The following is an 18,392-nucleotide window of genomic DNA, read 5'->3' on the forward strand; positions in this document are numbered from 1 at the left end:
AGTTGAAAGAAGGGACCACAGCAGTAGGGAGCACTAAGAAACTGTTTGCTGAATGAAGGACCTGGACAACACTCATGTAGCAGAAGTACCACATGCTCAGAGATACCTTCTAGAAAGCCAAGGAACTTTGCTGCAATGCTAGGAATGAGCAGTATCTATGAGGTGTCACCATGGCTATTGCTCAAGAGACCCCTGGATGTCCCTTTTCACCCTGTCCTAGGAATCATGAAAAGCTCCCAACTACAGAGCACTAGAAATCATTATTAAAGAGTCTCCAATGCTAGATTCCTCATTTTAGACAGACCGAAAAGGTCTGAGGGACTATTGTTTTCCCATGCCATCTGAAATATTATGTAAGCAGATTGAATTCGTTTCCGCTAGCAACACTAGCGGAAATGAAATTTCTCCTTCTCAGCAGCTGTGCTGAAGAAAGCTTTCTTCTGGCATCTGGAAGGAGCAAGCCAAACACTATGAACTAGGCTGGGCTGCCTCTATCTATGGAAACCATGGGTGTTCCCACTTGTGCAAATCCAGAACTTCACCCTGAAACTGCAGGTGAATAACTGGGGTTGAAACCTGACCTGGTCTGATTCGTGCAATCATTTTATTCTATTTTAAGTAGCATCTTGCTACTCTACCACCACAGCTCAAAAAACCTTGATGGAAACATATGTAGGATTACAGTTGAGATTTGCAGATTTGCAGCAGACTCCTGTCATCTGGTCTTCATTTTTCTTTATTTCACCATGCTTCGTTCAATTCAAGCCGCGCACAGTATTTCTTACTAATGTCATTAGAAGTTACAAATGAACTGTTTACAACTACCTGAAAAGAGGTTGTAGCATGGAGGGTGCTGGGCTCTTCTCCCAAGTAGTAAGTGGTAGGATGAAAAGAAATTGCCTCAAGTTGCACAAGGGGAGGTTTAGATTGGATATTAGTTTGTCAGGCATTGGAACAGGCTGCCCAGAGAAGTAGTAGAGTCACCATCCCTGGAGGTGTTTGTGAGATGTGTAGACGAGGTTCTTAGGGACATGGTTTAGTGCCAGTGTTAGGTTAATGATGGGACTTGATGATTTTTGGGTCCTTTCCAACCAAAATTATTCTATGATTCTATGAAACCTTAGATGTTGCAGATGGATAAGGGCCCACAAAAAAAAAGACTGCTGTCTGAAGGTGAAGGAAATCCTGCAGGGCCACTGCTTCTCCTGGGAGCGAACACACCTTGCTCCCTGCTGCCCCAGCCTTTACCTGCTTTAATGTCATTACCACCTCCCCAAGCTAAAGAGTGTAAGCATTGCCTGCTGCCCTTCATCACGGCAGGCATCGCAGTGTCAAGCAAAACTACAAAGGCAGAAAGTCTGATCTTACAGTGTCCCTTTAACACCAGCAGAGTAAAAGTCTGATATTCATGAAGTCAAAAACTAAACTGAGAGCTCATCTTCCCTAAATGCTCTGTCCACTCTCACTGGGATTAATGGGCAGCACTGGTGGTCAGGAAAGGTCCATGTCCACTGGAAACGAGATGTGCAGCCATTAAACAGCAACAACTTCAGAGAAGACCTCTTTTCCGAACTAAGATGGGCACAGCTTGACGTAATTTTATTGGGTATCATCTCTGAAACAGCCCCTTGAATGCATGTTTTCTCATGCTGCTGAGGCATACAAAAATGAGAACAATGAAAAGCCACATCATGGTAGATGGTGGTAATGTTTTACACCACAAGAAGTAAAAGTAATCCTCTACATTTGTTTTCCAGTTTCTAAATAGAGATTGGTTCTTATCTAGCATTTAAATAGTAATTGATCTTTAGAGAAAAAACCCATAGAGTAGGCAATCATGATTGAAGGGAAGGGAAAACTTAAAATTACATGCATACACAAAGACAAGAAACATGTCAACACCACTTTGCCACTTTTGTATTTTATTGTGGAACCAAGTTTGTTTCCTTTACATCAAATATCCTCAATGGAAGAGGGGATATTGCACACAAATATCATAAAAGCACTACATATTACTTTCACTGGAAACTAATTTTCTACATTAGATATGACTGGATAGAATAGAAGTGATGCAGGATTATAAGACATAATACCATACACAGCTGCAGACTGACACAAACACCATTCAGAACAAGAGAGAGGAGGTGTGTGAGGTGCTTCTCAGCCAGCAACAAGACTGTTTCTTTCCATAGTTTGGAAGATAATGGCTGCATGCAAATGCGTGAAAGCATATTTCAGATTTCTTCTTTTACAGTTGTGATTACAGCCCAGTCTTGAAGAGGTAGCTCCTGCTGTCTGGAGCTCCTCGCTAGTCTAGTGCAGAGAAGCTGCTTTTTTCTTTTTCTTTTTTTCTTTTTTTTTAATTTTTTTCTCTTTTTTTTTTTTGCCTTTTTTTTTTTGCCTTTTTTTTCTCTTTTTTTTTCTTTCTATATTTTTATGACATTGTTTTACTTAGTTACTTAATTTTTTTTTTTAGATTTTTTTGTAAAGTCACAACAAACAGACTTTTCTCTTTTTTATTTTAAATAGCAAACATTTTTAAACCAGGTGAATAATATAATTGCGTCCTAAGAAATGCTTACCTCTAGTTGCTTTTAGTGTTTGTTCAATTATTAAGTGAAAAGATGAAAGCTTACAGTTTCTTTCAAGTGTAAACATTATACTTTTTTCTTTTCTAATAAATCCAGACCAAGAAAATTACTATTTCTCTCAAAACATCATTACTGAGCAAGAACCTCTGGCGACAGATGAACAAAGAGAAGCATATGACAGAAATGTTCCCAAAGCACAGTAAGAGCTCTTTGGAGCCTGCTTGCTTGTGATGGGAGGGTTTGAAAATTGGATTAACAAATAGATTAAATCTTAGTAAATGAGCATTGGAACTCTCCTAAAATGCATTAGCTATCATAGACAATTAAAAAAACCCCATTCATCTACACAGTTATCTCCATTCACCACAGTATGTAAAATAAGTAAAAAGAAAATAAATCAAAAGTGATATCTGTGAAAGATGGGGTGAAAGTAGAAGTCAATGAAGTCAGGCCCACCCCAGGACTTTGAAAAGGCATGCAAGAGGAGCCCTGTGCAAGTTCAGGAATGGGGTGGGATCCCCAAAGTTGAGCCTTCATTGAATCATATGAAGCAGTATAGTAACAGCATAAAGATCATGACTGGGGATGCTGTTATGGGTAACAGCATCATTTAAATTGAGTGTCTTTTACACTCAAGTATTGAGTCTTTATAATTAGAGTAATCAATAACAAACCATGCTCCTAGAAATCTATGCTGATCAACAGCACTCATCGTTAATGTACATGGTACATTTTGATGACTGTTACACTAAACTAATTGTGTAGTAGTAGGACTAGCACAGTTAGATTAGTTCCGCAGGCAGGAAAGACATCAAGGGCAAGAGGAGCTAATGGAGGAGTTCATCATTTTGTTGCACCCAGGCGATGCTGCCGTTTGAAAGGGAATGGATGGAACAGGCATTACCATACCTCAGAATAGCTAGACCAGGGTTTTGATATTCTTGTAGCCACAAAAAAAGTGAATGTACATTTTAAGATCAGCTGTAATTGTCTAATTATCATTATTATTTTAAAAGAAAAACAAATACTTGAGCCATCACAAACTCATGTGGGGAGACTTAAGGCTTGATTCCAGTTTCATTTACAGTAGGACCAAATAACTGTAACTTCCCTGACTGTAGTGAAATTGCTCCTGATTCGCAGGAGTAAGTGGCATGAGATTAGTCTCAGGACCACTGCTGTACCTAAAACAGATTTTCTACCAAAGCAGAGATAACACCCATTTCAGACATTTCAGAAAATCTGTTTCCACCCACTCAAAAAGTTTGAAATCTGACCTATAGAAGAAAGTAGACAAAGCAGAAAGAGTTGTAGAAATAGTACAACTATTCTGCCAAACATTTTGCCTATAACTTTGTAGACTATGTATTACAAAAGCAATTTTAAGTTAATGATTATGAGCCCAGCAAATGTGTTTGTTTTCACAATACATTTCCATCTGCCTTTTGTGCCATAGTCATTCTAAGTTATTCTTCACGACTTAAAAGGGATAGCAATAAATAAAACAGCATTGCTAGAGATACCTAAAAAAAGATAAGACATTAAAAATAAATCAAAAACCCCCAACAACAGATAAACAGTAATTCACAGCATTAAATGGGCCTCAGGAGCCCACATTTAAAGGACCCCAAAGCAGTATTAAAAAAACCCTCATTAAAATTAAGAGTGCAAACATATACCTATTAAACAGAAATAACCTAACAATCTAAAATTGAAATAAATTATAAAAAAATAAAATGAGGTCATAGTTCACTATATTGTGAAATGTAATATCAACCATAATGGTAAATCATGCTGACCAGCACGTATATCCATCCTGGAGGCCTTTACACTGTCTTTAAATTCAGATTTGCAAAACTCTACAGTGTAACATGATTTTTTTTAATTGGGGTAAAACTTCTGAGACTGAAAAATCTAAACTGTCTTAAATCACAGAACAGTGATGCTGTTCCTCTGCAAGCAGTCTAGAGGAGGAAAGGAAGGGGGAGAGGAAGGAAGAAAGGAAGAGTAAAGGAACAGTAAAAGAAAAGGTGAGGAAAGAAGAAGGGAAAGAAGGAAGAAAGAGTAAAAGAAGAGGAAATGAGGGAAGGGAAGGGAAGGGAAGGGAAGGGAAGGGAAGGGAAGGGAAGGGAAGGGAAGGGAAGGGAAGGGAAGGGAAGGGAAGGGAAGGGAAGGGAAGGGAAGGGAAGGGAAGGGAAGGGAAGGGAAAGGAAAGGAAAGGAAAGGAAAGGAAAGGAAAGGAAAGGAAAGGAAAGGAAAGGAAAGGAAAGGAAAGGAAAGGAAAGGAAAGGAAAGGAAAGGAAAGGAAAGGAAAGGAAAGGAAAGGAAAGGAAAGGAAAGGAAAGGAAAGGAAAGGAAAGGAAAGGAAAGGAAAGGAAAGGAAAGGAAAGGAAAGGAAAGGAAAGGAAAGGAAAGGAAAGGAAAGGAAAGGAAAGGAAAGGAAAGGAAAGGAAAGGGAAAGGGGACTTATTTTAGCTTATTGCTTATTCTATCTTATTTTAAGATCTTGTGAGGGTACAAGATGTAGGTTACACCCTTGTAAGTATTAGGAAAGCAACATTTCAAATCCCATTTTCTGTTGTGGTCAATCAATTCATTTTACCACCAGGGTGCCTTTCCACCCCTCCCACACCCCCAAAAAAGGTATTGGCAGTTGACTATTTTCAATAAATTTTACCTCAATATCCATTCTCACTAGAACCTTAAACAACATTAATCATTTATCTTACAAAACTACTAAAAAAATTGCCTTCATCTGAAAAATTTTTCTTTGTATTTTCCTGTAAATTAAAACATTTGTTAAAAATTCATCTATTAAAAGTTCACACAACACTAAAAAAAAGGTTTCTGTACATTTATCCCCATCTTAAATTAAACAAAAAAGGTAAGACAAAGGAAGTTTGAATACTGTACAGGCTTGCAGGTAACCTTTTTCATCACTCTGAATGTTTCACTAAGCATTGTAACTCTGATACTGGACACCATTTCAATCTTGCTTCCGCAGTACAAAAGAAGCTCTCAAAAAAATGCTCATCTTGCCTTGTTGAGCTGTCCAGGTGCATCACTGAAGCTTTCACGTGACTAACATAAGGAATTCATAGCACCAAGCCACTAGACCAGTCAGATAGATTTCTAGTACCACACGTGCACACTCACACATCTTTACTGGTGTAACTATGATCCTACACAGATGTTTTATAAATTTGCTGTCTCAACATTAAAAAATAAGTGCATCAAGTTTCTTTGTACATTCAAGTCACTTTCTAAGGCAAATTGTCTACTGTATGTACTCCTGACCGCTTTGGTATTTTGCTTCAGTTAATCAGCAGTGGACATGGGTGTTCACACATGTGGACTAGTCATTTCTGCCTGGAGTGAGTGGACTTTCACTGGGAGCATGCCTTAGACCAACAATTCTGCATGTTGAAAGAAAGGTTTTAGGCTTCATGCATATTTGGCCTATGATTGTTATGGTATGTCAGTATGCAGAGTTCAAAGTAAAGTGGAAAACTGCTGATGAACATTTAGATTGTGTGCCCCTTCCTAGCCACATTCTATTTCTTTTTATTTTCCAGCTATTAGTGCTGCAAAATAAGGATCCCCTTGGGACAGCTCAGATGATTGATAAAAATTTCATTTTTATTTTCATGTAAGAGCATAAACAGACTGCAGGAAGCGATACATCTATTGCCATGAGACTAATGCAGATCTAATTATTTATTACTTTCTCCTCCTACCCATCCCTTTCTCTCTTTGTTTCTTTAGAGGGCAAATGCCTCTACCTGGTAGAAGTCAGTTGGGGTTGCTAGTGCATGGTTTCCAAATGTTCAGCGGAGATGAAACTGGATCTGTATTTTCACAGTAATTTGAACCATACTATGGGAATACTGTTAATTTCCCTTAGCAATCAGCAAAGACTGAAAAAATGTTAGTGACTTGCATCACCATGACACAGTATAACATTTGGCAGGTATATAGTTCAGCAGTTGAAATAGATGGGTCAAATTTTTAGAAAAGGTGTTTGCAAACTGAACAATTTCTGGAAACAAAGTTTTATCTTGTAGAGCATGGTCTCATTTTTACAGCTCAATCTTGCATGCGGGAAAAGATTCATCTTGCATAACAACAGTGCTGCTGCTTGCCAGAACCATGATGTTGAGGTCCTGCTGTTTCTCATGGGTCTCTTGGTACCATTCCCTCATTACTTCAGAGTCATGGGTCGGGATTAAGGTCACCTGCAACACAAAACAGAAGAAGTCCTGAGGAATGGACAACAGAAACAGCTGATAAGGAAAAACATGTTTTTTAGAAGCCCCAGCCAACAAGAATGTTTCTGTCTGGAAAACAGTGGGTCTTTATGCTAGAAATACTTGAACGTATGGGTGGATTAAAAATAAATAATCACATAACTAAAGTAAAATTACTGCAAAGAATAAGTTTATCAAAATAAAACCATGGTTTTGTAAGATGTTGAGATGCAGCTTTCCAGAGAAGCAGTAATCTGTAATCTGCACTGATACTATTCAGATTATGACCAAATATTTTGTTCACTTATTGACTGTGATGGAGTGGCACATGAGGTTTCCAAGTGTACATGATTAGCATACAATCCATTAAACATTCACACTCTTTCCTACTTACAAACTGCAATGTTTCCAAACTTGGATCATATATGGTATAGTAACAAGATGAAACAGCCAAGTGGCCCTGTAAATCAGCTCCCAAGTGTTCTGTTCACCGGGAACAGGCCAGAAAGGCCAGAAATGGGGGAGCAGCTGAGTGCAGTGCAGCTCTGCGCTTCACTCAGATGTCCTCCCACATCACCAGTGAAACCAGGTGCCCAGTTTGGTGACCCTGTTCCTGGGCAGCTTCTGCCCACTCCAGAGACATTCTGGCTTCCTGTAATTGCTTCCCAGAGAGGTTTACATTTCCCGGTAGGGATACAACTGAAGAGCCTACCTGCAGGTTACTCTCCCACTGTGCCTTGCCCTCCAGCAGGGAGTCCAGAACAGCCCTGCTCGGCTCCTCAGCTGCAGCATCGTTCCCGCTCACCACGTAGTAGGATGACCGCACCCTCTTGAAAAACTCAACATCAACATTCTTGCTGTTGCTGTGGTTGGGAATGTACACCAGATCCAAATACACCGGAGGTCCTGGAGGGACTGCGGTAGATTTTGCCACCTTAGTATTCCCAGGTCCTTCAGAAATCAAACAACAAAAGAAAATATCACAGTCTGGTTAAAAACATGCATTTATTAATTACCGTTATAACCACCGAGGTGAGATGTGTCAAATTGTGGCATTACTCTTATATATCTAATGACAGGTTCCAGCTTTGTTGTGTCTCAATTAGAATAGTAATGGGAGGAAAAACCTGAAGAACTGTAACTATAGAATACAATAAAAACTCACTACCATATAACCAACAATTGACTTAAACCTTTCCCAGTAATATACTACTATCACCCAACAATTACTGTGTAGGGCTGTAATTACTGAATTACCATTCAATAAATGGTGGTATTATTCTCCAAGTTAAGAAGTACAGCCTTTCGAAAGTCTCATGTATGCATGATTATGAAACCTAGGGTCACACAGGGAGCCATACAGATTAGAAGCAGTCCTGAGATTTGGAGTATCACCACACAGCAAGTCATGGTAGCTGTTGTGCTCAGACTGCTTCACATGTGCAACACGAAGATGCTACACATGAGCAGAAAGAGGGGCAAAGAGGAACCTGGGAGGACAGGTTGTAAAGCAGTTACTTCAGGGAACTGAGAACAAGTGTTTGTTTGCCTGCTGGATCCTTATTTGCATACACAGTTTAGCCACTTATCACAAAAAGTAGAGGGAAGCATGCTTTTGCTGCTGTACATAGCAGAGTACTTGTAAGAAAAGCTTCAGTCAAAAGGAAGTTCAAAATTCAAACACCTTAAGAATACTACCTGAAAAAAGTGGCTTTTGCTATACACTGGATCATGGTGTAAACTGAAAATCAGAATTCAACCAATAACTTCATCTAGATGATCGCCATTTATGTTCTATTAGCCTTCTTATGTTGTTACAGAGGATGAAGTTAGGTAAAAAAATTATCTGACCAATACGCTCTATTTAGGGTCACATAGTGTAAGGTCAGCAAAGTCCATTACAGTTGTCTAGCATGCCCTGCCATTCATCACAGGGCAATGTGCCAAATAAGCATCATGATATAATATTTCCTGAATTAGAAAGTTTTTACTACGGATTATATTACAAAATATTTTATCATCAAAACATCTGTGATGTATCTTTCTGCATTGTGGATACGAAGGCTGGATACAATATTAGACCTTACATTTCACACTTACATGTCATTATAAAACAAAGGCTTGTCTTCTGCTCTAGTGCATACCTTAGAAGTATGCTTTAAAGAAGCAGCATCTCATATAGAGCTAAAGTGATGAAGAAATGTACAGCATGAGGAATTACACTGCTGCTTTGAAATGTATCTGCTAACAGAGACACGAAAACAATAGTCGAGAAAGGGACAATGGACCACTCAAAATGGGGAAGCTAAAGACAGTCTAATGCTGGTTTGTTTGTACTGAATCCTAGACCTGGTCCTTGTAAAAAAGTTTACAACAGAACAACAGTCCTGACAACAGCAAAATCGAAGTATGCCCCAAACACTCTCTAACAAGATCTGCCAGAAAAGAGAGGTACAATGTCTCTTTCAGTAATCTAATTAATATTTTATCACTACTTAGAATACACAACAGTCATTCAAAATGACATTAACTTTCTTGATGTCCAGTCATCATTGATGGCATAAGATTTTAACCGGATTATGTGATGAACATGGTTAATTCACTGAAAATACCCTTTCTAGTGTTACAATTTTTTAAATACTCCTTTTAAAAATTAATGCAGCAAAGTAATAAAAGCATCCAATGACTGATAGTACTTTTGCCCTCCACAAGATTAAACTGCATTAACTTTAAGAGAATTGCACCTACTTATTTCTTAGGATGAATATATTGGGTCACTTTGCTACTGATTTCAATTCATCTAAAGTGATACTTTTAATTCTATTAGTTGGTTAACAGTTTAGACAGCTAGTGTTAAGTTCTTTTTACTTTATGTACTCTCTGAGCAAACTGACACATCAAGCTTCTTAGATTACAAAAGTAAATTTAATTAATTTCATGCATTTAAATATGGCCTTTACAGGTTAGATTTATATTTGAAGCCTGGACTTTCTGTAGGGGTTTGCTACAAACCACATTCTCAGCTGCTATAAAGGCAAACTAACTTCACTGCCTCAACTGAGAAAATCTTAACACTACAGAACTGCCATCTGTCTTTACCTGGGGTTGCAGTCTTTGCTGACTTGGATGTTGTTGTATTTGCTGCATTCTTAGTGTCCTTATCTTTCTCTTCCACTCGGGACTTTACTTCTGGAGTAGAGATATTTTTGGTTGCCTTCTCCACAGACTCCTTCTTTTTTGAAGAAACTGTTTTGGAAATTTTGTCTAAAGATTCTTTCGTAGCTGGCTTTGGTGAAGCCCCTTGTTTTGATTTACCATCACTTTTTTTAACAGGAGAAGATGACTTGGTCTTAGTACCCTGCTTTTTCGTCTTTGTCTTTTCTTTGAGGTCCTTCTTCAAAGATTTACCCAAATTCTGATCAACAGGCAGAGCCTCTGGATCAACCATGGAAACATCAGGGTGCCTAGGGGAAGGGCTGCGATCCTGCATTGGGACAGGTGGCGGGTCAATGTGTTTGTACGTAATTGTCTTGTCTGTCGGAATGGTTTCTGACTCATCTTCAGAGTCAATGTTAGCATCTGCAGTGATGGAAGGACATTCCTCAGTCTCAGGGGGAACATCTGAGTCAGTCTGAGATGGGGCAGACTCGCTTACAGATGTGGGAGGGGTTTCATCACACTGCCGCCCTTGCTGCTTTCCCCCAGAAGGTGGCTGAGCTCCCCCAGATTGAGTTAATGGCTTCTCTTGATCTTGAGGCTGTTCTTCACTTGCAAACCACTCAAGAGGGTTTGGGTTGATAAATGAGGGTGAAAGTTCAGTTTTGGGATGTTTATATTCACAAGAGGATACAAGGCACAAGTCAACATCTTGGCGGGATTCTGCTAACGATTTTCCCGGAGTGAAATGTGCAGTTGCTTCATAGGAATAGCTAGTAGCTTTGGGTGACCTGGTGGCTCTCCCAGTTGTTTCAAATGAGTAATCTGTGACTTCAGGTGAACTGGAGACTTTTTCAGTTGTCTCATAGGAGTAAGCTACTGCCTCTGGTGACATGGTGGTTCTCCCAGTTGTCTCATAGCAGGGGCTAATGGCTTCTGGTGATTTAGTACTTTTCCCTGTTGTCTCATAGGAGTAATCCATAGTATCAGGTGATCTGGTAGCTTTCCCAGTTCTCTCATAGGAATAATCTGTGGCCTCAGGTGATTTGGTGCTTTTCCCAGTTATTTCATAGGCATAATCTGTGGCCTCAGATGATTTGATAGTTTTCCCTGTTGTCTCGTAGGAATAATCCTTGGCTTCAGGTGACCTCGTGGTTTTCCCGGTCATTTCATAGGAATAATCCATGACCTCCGGTGACCTGGTGGTTTTCCCTGGCATCTCATAAGAATAATCTGTGGTCTCAGATGTCCTCATATCTTTTGCAATTTTTTCATAGGAATAATCTGCGACCTCAGGCGACCTGGTAGTTTTCCCAGTTGTCTCATAGGAATAAACTGTGGTCTGAAGCGACCTCGTAGGTTTTCCATCTGCCTCATAGGAGTAGCTAATATCCTCTGGTGATCTAGTAGTTTTCTCTGTGGCCTCATACGAGTAACTAAGATCTTCCGGTGACCTGCTACTTTTCTCTGAATCTTCTTTTTCTGGGCTGAGTAAAGGTTCTGGACTGTGCTTTGTTAGGGATTCCTGGTAACCAAATGCTGTGACAGAGGACATTTGCAGTGACAATGAAGGTGTGTGACTAGCTGATACTGCTCCTGTGATTTCAGGAGGTGAATCTGGAAAACTAGGAGAGTACAGAGGAGAAGATTCCCTTGGAGTTAATGGAGATAGGTCAGACTTTGGTGACAGCTTTTCTCCTAGGCTCTGAACCTTTTCTGAGGTAAAAGAATGTAGTGACATATCCGTGGGAGGAACGACACCTGAAAAAGTTTCCTCTGGCAGTGGTGAGGTTACCTGGGAAGGTGTATGAGCTGATGATGTTGAGGATGAAGCTTCGATTTGAGAAACTGAAATAATTTCTGAAATATCTTTCTCCTGAGAGTAAGATGACTGCTCCACAGGGGAAATCTTCCGTGCATAAGTAGGCTCCTGTATATCTGAAGGACTATAATCTACTTCTGTTGGTCCATTTTCAGATATATGTTGCATACTAGTGCCTAAAGTAGGATATTCTGGAGATTGCCTGCTAAAGTCCATTGCTAAAGACTGCTCAGGGGACTCCTGACCAAACTCTACTGACATAGTTGACTGCTCAGGAGATCTGTGGTCATGCACCAGTGTTCTTGATTTTGCAGTTTTAGGTGAGAAATCTGGTGGAGAAATTGACATGGGCCTTGGGCACTCTTCCTTAGATGGAGACATTTCTGTTTCCTGAAAAGTTGTTGGTGTTTGTACAACTGACACTGAAAGGGAATCATCAACTTCAGTAGAGTGTGGAGATCCAACCTCAGCATGCAAGGAAGGAGATACATCGTCAGTAGTTGGCTCTGGAAATGAACTAGTAGCGACAGATGCTGTAGAGACAGAAGCTACCCCTTCTATATGGGAATATGTGTCTTCTGCTACAACCTCATCAACAGGAGTTGCAGACTTGTCAGAAACAGTGCCTTCAGAAATGGACATTTTGGTATCTTCTTTTAAGGAACCAAACTGACTGATATCTACTTGAGTAGGTGAGAGATCACCTGCAAACTTCCTTTCATCCAAGGCCAGTGAAGACTGCGAGCTGCTGGGCTCTGTATCCTCCATTTTCCTCTCTAGGCTGAAGCCTTCCTTAATTACCATAAACTCCATGCTTTTTTCATCTTGTCTTTCTTGAAAAAGGCCCACGGAGCTGGCTTCAGAAGCTGGACTCATCTGAACAGGTGATTTTTCTTTTTCAGGTTTGCCCTCAGAAGGACTTTCATAATCTCTGGTGGGAGACTTTAAATCAGCGCTCAAAAATGTATCATAAGCAGTCTCTGAACCAATGAGTGGTGGACTCCGTAGAGGCGAGAGAACCTTTTCAATAGGAGATTCTGAATCTGGCACGGGCTCATCCATAGGGCTTACCCTGGATTTTGCAGATTCATCTTTGACTTCAGTGAATTCAAAGCTAACAGGAGCTTCTGTTGACTTTTCACTGGTTTCAGAGGGAAGTTGACTGGACTTTTCATCAGTGGGAGACTGATAATAAGGTGTGTGGCCAGCACTACCAGCAGCAGATTGAGAAGGAGATGCTACCTCTAAGGTTTTATCTTCAGGGCTTGCACAGTGCTCTTCAGCAACTTCTTGATGTACATCAGGCAATGTAGAAATGGGGACAGTCTCAGATGAGACCTTGATCTCATTGGGAGTGAGCGAAAAGTTCACGCTACGTTCACTCAGTGGTGTTTTAGCAACAGGTGATGGAGGGGACAAGCTGTCAGCTGGACTCTTGGCTGGACTACGTTTTCCACCAACATCTTCTTGATAGGGTTCTTTGATTTCTAGTTTAGCAGTGCTTTGGATTTCGCTTTCTTTCTGCCGGTATACATCTTGGAATGCAGATTTGCAGAATTTGTCTTCTTCTAGTGAAGAGGGTGGTGAGATGGTAGAAGCTGAAGCATTATAATCTTTACCTTCTGTGGCTTCTGTTTTAGATCCTTCAGATAATCCATTTAAAGCATCTGGAAGTGGAGAAAGTTTAGGTCTGCCAAACTCTTGAGAGTACAGTGATGTCTCATACTTGGTAATGTTCACGTACTCCTGAGAGGGTGACTCGCTTTCCTCATTGTTAGTTTCATCACTCATGACATCCCGGGGTGTTGACATCTCATCCATTGGAGTTGGTTCACTGGATATTTCAATGGTAGACTGTGTGTATCCTGAAGTAGCAGTGAATTCCTCGGGTTGATCTTCCCTATTTTCTTCATCAGAAACAGTGGCTTCACTTTCTGAGCCACCAGGTAATGTCTCATCATGGATAGAAGAGGCTGGTTCAACTGCTGGAGATTGAGGTTCTGAGCGTTTTGCTGGTGTAATTATAAGTAGGCCATATTTATCTTCAACTTCACCAGCTTCTGCAGCTTTGTCTACCACAGCCATCACATAATCTTCTTCAGCTTCTATTTTTTCAGTTTCCTCTTCATCTCTGCCATCTTCTGCTTTGTTTTCCTCCTCTTCTTCAGTCCCTTCAGTTTCTGCCTTTTCTATTGCTTCTTCCCTGTCTTCCTCAGCCCGTTCATCTGATGCCTCATAATATGCCTTTTCATCTTTAATGTTACCATCTGCTTCAGCCATTATTTCTTCAGAGCTCTCATCAGCTTTTCTTGCTTTCTCCATATATGGCTTTGTGCTGTCCAGTGGTGTCTTTTCTTCTTCATCTTCACCATGTTCTTCAGCTTCTTCTGTCTCCGCCTTTTCTTCATAATCTCCTGCTTCGGATGATTCTTCTAAGCCAGTTCCCTCATCTTCAAACTTTTCATTGTCATCAGCCCTGTGCTTCTCCACAGGTTCCAATTCTTCAGGTGTCTGTTCACACTCACCCTCAGCTTCTGTGGTAGTTATGCCTTCATCAGAGGACTCAGCAGGTCCTTCGTTATCAATTTTTCCTTTTTGTACTGTGCCAGTGAGTTTCAGTTCATCCTCTATAAGCGCAACTTGAGGCTTTGTTTCCTTTATTGTTTCTATTTCTTCGGCTTTTAATTCCTCAAAATCCTTGGTTAAATCCTCTGGTGAGGACATAAGGGATCTCTCGGCTTCAAGTTCCTTTCCACTGGCTGCAATTTCTGCAGCTGCTACAGCTGCTACAGTTGTGGCAGCGACTCCAGCTGCTGCAAGAGCAGCTTGTGCTCCACTGACTTTGATCTCTTTCTTCACAGTCTTAACTTTTCCTTTTTCCTTTGGCTTTCCTGCAGGTACTGCTTCTTTTTTAGCAGGTTCCTCCTTCTTTTGTGGTTTAGGTTTTGCTGCTGGCTTTTTGGCTTCAGTCAAAGGAGAGGGTGTCTTCTTTGTTTCTTTAGGAACCTTTTTGATATCCTTTTTGGTTTCTTTTTCTTCCTTCTTAATTTCCTTCTTCTCTTCTTTTTTAACTTCTTTTGGTGAAGCTTCTTTCTTTAATTCCTTCTTGGTTTCCTTCTTCTCCTCTTTTTTCACCTCTTTTTTAACATCTTTCTTGATGTCTTCTTTTTTGGGCTTTTCTTCTTTTTTGATGGGTACTTTCTCCTCTTTTTTAGAAGTCTCTTTTTTTGTTTTTTCTTTGTCCTCTTTCTTTTCTTCAGGTTTTGCTTTGACTTCCTTTTTCACTGGCTTCTCCTTTGACACTTTTGGTTTTACATCTGTACCTTGTTTTTCAGGAGTTTCGGATTTTGCTATTTGTTCTTCTTTACTTATTACATCTTTTTCTTCCACTATGGGTTTGGTCTCCACTTTTGCTGGTTTCTCTTTTTTAATTGGAACTTTTTCTTTGCTTTCCACCTTCTGAGGCTTCACAGGCTCTGTTATTTCTTCTTTAGATTCTTTTCTTACAAGCTTGCTTGGTGTTGTCTTTGCAGCAGGTTTGAGACTTTCCTTGCTGTCTGCTCGTTGTTTCAGCTTTGTTTGTTTCACAGCAGGACTAGCAGTGGTCCCGGCTAGGTCTTTTTGTGTAACCATTGGTTGTTTAAGAAAGTCTAAGTGTTTGAGTTTTTCTAGTCCTTCTAGGATATTATATTGGGTGCTGTTTCCAGGAAACAGAACTCGGATTATTTTTTCTGCAGGATTAGCTGGGTGCCACACAATCAGAGATGAGACAGAGGTGAAGTAGGATAATGGAATGTCTAATTCTTGGCCATTTGGTAGCAGGAATTCAGCTTTATTTTTGTTAGTACCGCTCCACTGCTGCATAAAATATTGCATCTCTTTGCTATTTTTGACAGGATTAAGAACATACATCTCAAGCTTGCCAACTCCCAATTTCTGAAATAAAATGATGGGGTCAATAGTATTTCCTGCATTTCTTAAAAGAGGTTCTGGTTTCAAAGACAATTTATTTAAATACTGGAGAGTAAAACAGGCTTCTTCTACACTCCTTTTTACTTTAAGGCTAGGATCCAGATTCTTCAGGTTCTCAGGTACATTAAGGAATACAACTCCTAAATCAGGTGAGATCAGATTTTTCATCCAGTCACTGTTGGTAGTAGACCCTTGGGACTGTTCCTCTTCTAGTTCAGCTATCTTTCGCTGAAGCATGCTATTGATTCCTGGCAGGTTGTCATCTCCGATGTGAGTGAGCAGAATGGAATCTACCCTATCCAAGTGACGAATGAGTTTCCAAAAGCAAGATTTTCTTTCAGATCCTCCATTGATAAGAATGTTGAATCCATTCACTGCAAACAAAGCAGAGTCCCCTCTGCCCCCTGGGAAAATATAACAGCAGGGTTTAGAGAGTTTCAAGAAGCCTCCTGAGGTTGGAGGTTCCAAAATGTCGAAGGGTGATGGCACTTCTACTGATTCTGAAAGATACTCTGTGAATTCAGAGAGTCCTTCCATTTCAGGCAATATGGAGGCTGAGTTGAGTTTAATGTTAATAAAATCTTGAAGGTTGTGTCGGTCAAGGTTGGAATTTTTCCAGTCCCCTTCCTCAGGGCAGAAAAGAGTTAGGCTGGCTTTGTTGGCAGGGTGTGTGGTGCTCAATAATTCACCAATCTAGAGTTGTAAAACAAAAACACAAGAAGATGCATGTAAATTCATTTTTTAATGACAATTAGTGTCAGAACGTAATCTCTCCTGATCAGATAGATAAAAGCTTTATTTGTATTTGCTTCTGCATTGGTTACTATCCATCCTAGAAACTAAAGGAATCTGTTACCACAATTAGTTTTTTTTTTATACAAAGAATGACCTTATTCCTGCTCTCTATTGCCCAAAGAACAACAGTACCCCAAGGTTCCCCCTTCCCTCACCCTCCCTTTACAGGAGGATGGTACAAGCTTTTATACTGAGAAGGAATGAGGACTACAAGTCTAATGCTGTCAGAGCTCCCACTGTCCCTACCATTCGCTTCTGAGTCTCCCTGCTGCCTCAATCTATCCAGAAGATGCCAGCCAAGTATCCAAGGGACAAAGCACATTCTCTTAATGGGCAGAGAGTAACTGCGACCCAGAAGAGGCCAGCATTCTCCCAGGAGCAGCTGCCTTCCTCTTCTCTCATGGGATATATTCCACCACACCATCGTTACTGCAGTTTTTTCTGCAGGCTGGCTCCTGAAAAGCCAGCACAGCTCCCAGATTAACATGATTGACTGCAGGACTGTTTTCCAGACCACTAAAAAATGAGTTATTCTTCAGAAATGCAAACAGCTACAGGTTTTGCATTTCTGAGGCTATGAAGTACATGGCTAAATAAAGAGCCAGAAAAATAAGTGTTAGGGTTAAAAATGATCTTGCCATTACTTTGATTTAAAACTTGTGTGCCACAAAAGTTGAAATCTGGAATAACTCCATCAATTTTGACAGTTTTTGATAACATACTGATACCAAAACCAGCTTCTGAAATAAAGGCACAGAGAACAAGAAGTTCTATGCCACAGTATGAAGAGTTGTTGTTCTATTTCTGCCTGAACTTAAAAAAAAAATATTTGATGGTCCCAGATTAGTAGACAAACATAAAAAGGTAAGTCATATTTTATAACTTGTCCCAGTTCCACAGATACTTTGATTTTTTTTTTTTTACTAACAGTTAGGTTACATGTAGCCCATTTCTGTTCTATTTGCACTTAACAAAGAGACCACCAAATGATGTAAACTACTTCTTTAAAGGAGTAATTCAGACACAAAATGTCAGTACAAAGTGTGCCAGCACAGCATTGTGCAAAATACGACAACATTCTTTGCAGACACTCAACTGTTGGTTCAAGCTGTAAGAAGAGTTTTCATAAAGATAATATAGATTATGCTACAGCTGAATAATTCTTAAGTCTTGGACCATGAGCTGAATCAGCAAAAGAAACGAATATATAAAAAATTAATGATGTTTGATTGTGGTACGCTTCCTGGGGCCTCCACATGTGTATATCTCACTTCCTTTCTTGGTGTCACATAATTTATTTTCAGCATTTACCAAAAATAAAACTCAACAAAGATGCATTGCCTGTTATGCAAAAAAAAAAAAAAAAGTCCAACCAATACCTAAATAAAGCAGAAAATAGAATTTTTTCTATCTTCTTTTGTCAGCCCTACTTAGTATAAAAAACATCTGACAGGAGTACAAATAAATCTCACCCATATATCAGACATGGCTTTGTCTGAAAAGGAGCCAAGGAGAAAAAAAGAAAGGGAAAAATATAAGGATAAAAGGTAGGAAAGCATGAAAGATAAGCAAAATAAGAGAACCGTTCCTGTTGTTTATTGCAGAAATAAGAAAAGAGGGGCAGCACAGACCACAGTTCTGAAATGGATTTAAGATCTCAAGTGTGTTTCTTATTCTGTGTCCCTGGTTAGGGTTGAAAACACATTATTAGAGAGAGAAAATAGCAGTAAAAGATCACTTCCTCCAGATGAATAAATCCAAGTCTGTTCATAAGTAAGGATATAACTTGAGTTACAGACTATTTCTCAC

General features: G+C 39.8%; 1 protein-coding gene across 1 annotated transcript in view; it reads right to left on the reverse strand.

The window, feature by feature from the left end:
* Positions 1-1,905: 1,905 nt before the first annotated feature.
* Positions 1,906-18,392, reverse strand: part of MAP1B (microtubule associated protein 1B) — a 70,246-nt gene continuing 53,759 nt past the window's right edge. Inside the window, exons 5-7 of the mRNA XM_065861328.2 lie at positions 9,938-16,481; positions 7,551-7,789; positions 1,906-6,826 (exon numbers count right to left, since the gene is read on the reverse strand). Coding sequence (XP_065717400.1) covers positions 6,671-6,826; positions 7,551-7,789; positions 9,938-16,481 — 6,939 coding nt within the window. The 3' untranslated portion in view covers positions 1,906-6,670. The remainder of the gene's footprint in view (positions 6,827-7,550; positions 7,790-9,937; positions 16,482-18,392) is intronic.

The sequence above is a fragment of the Patagioenas fasciata genome, chromosome Z, assembly GCF_037038585.1.
Source record: "Patagioenas fasciata isolate bPatFas1 chromosome Z, bPatFas1.hap1, whole genome shotgun sequence".
Lineage (NCBI taxonomy): Eukaryota > Metazoa > Chordata > Aves > Columbiformes > Columbidae > Patagioenas > Patagioenas fasciata.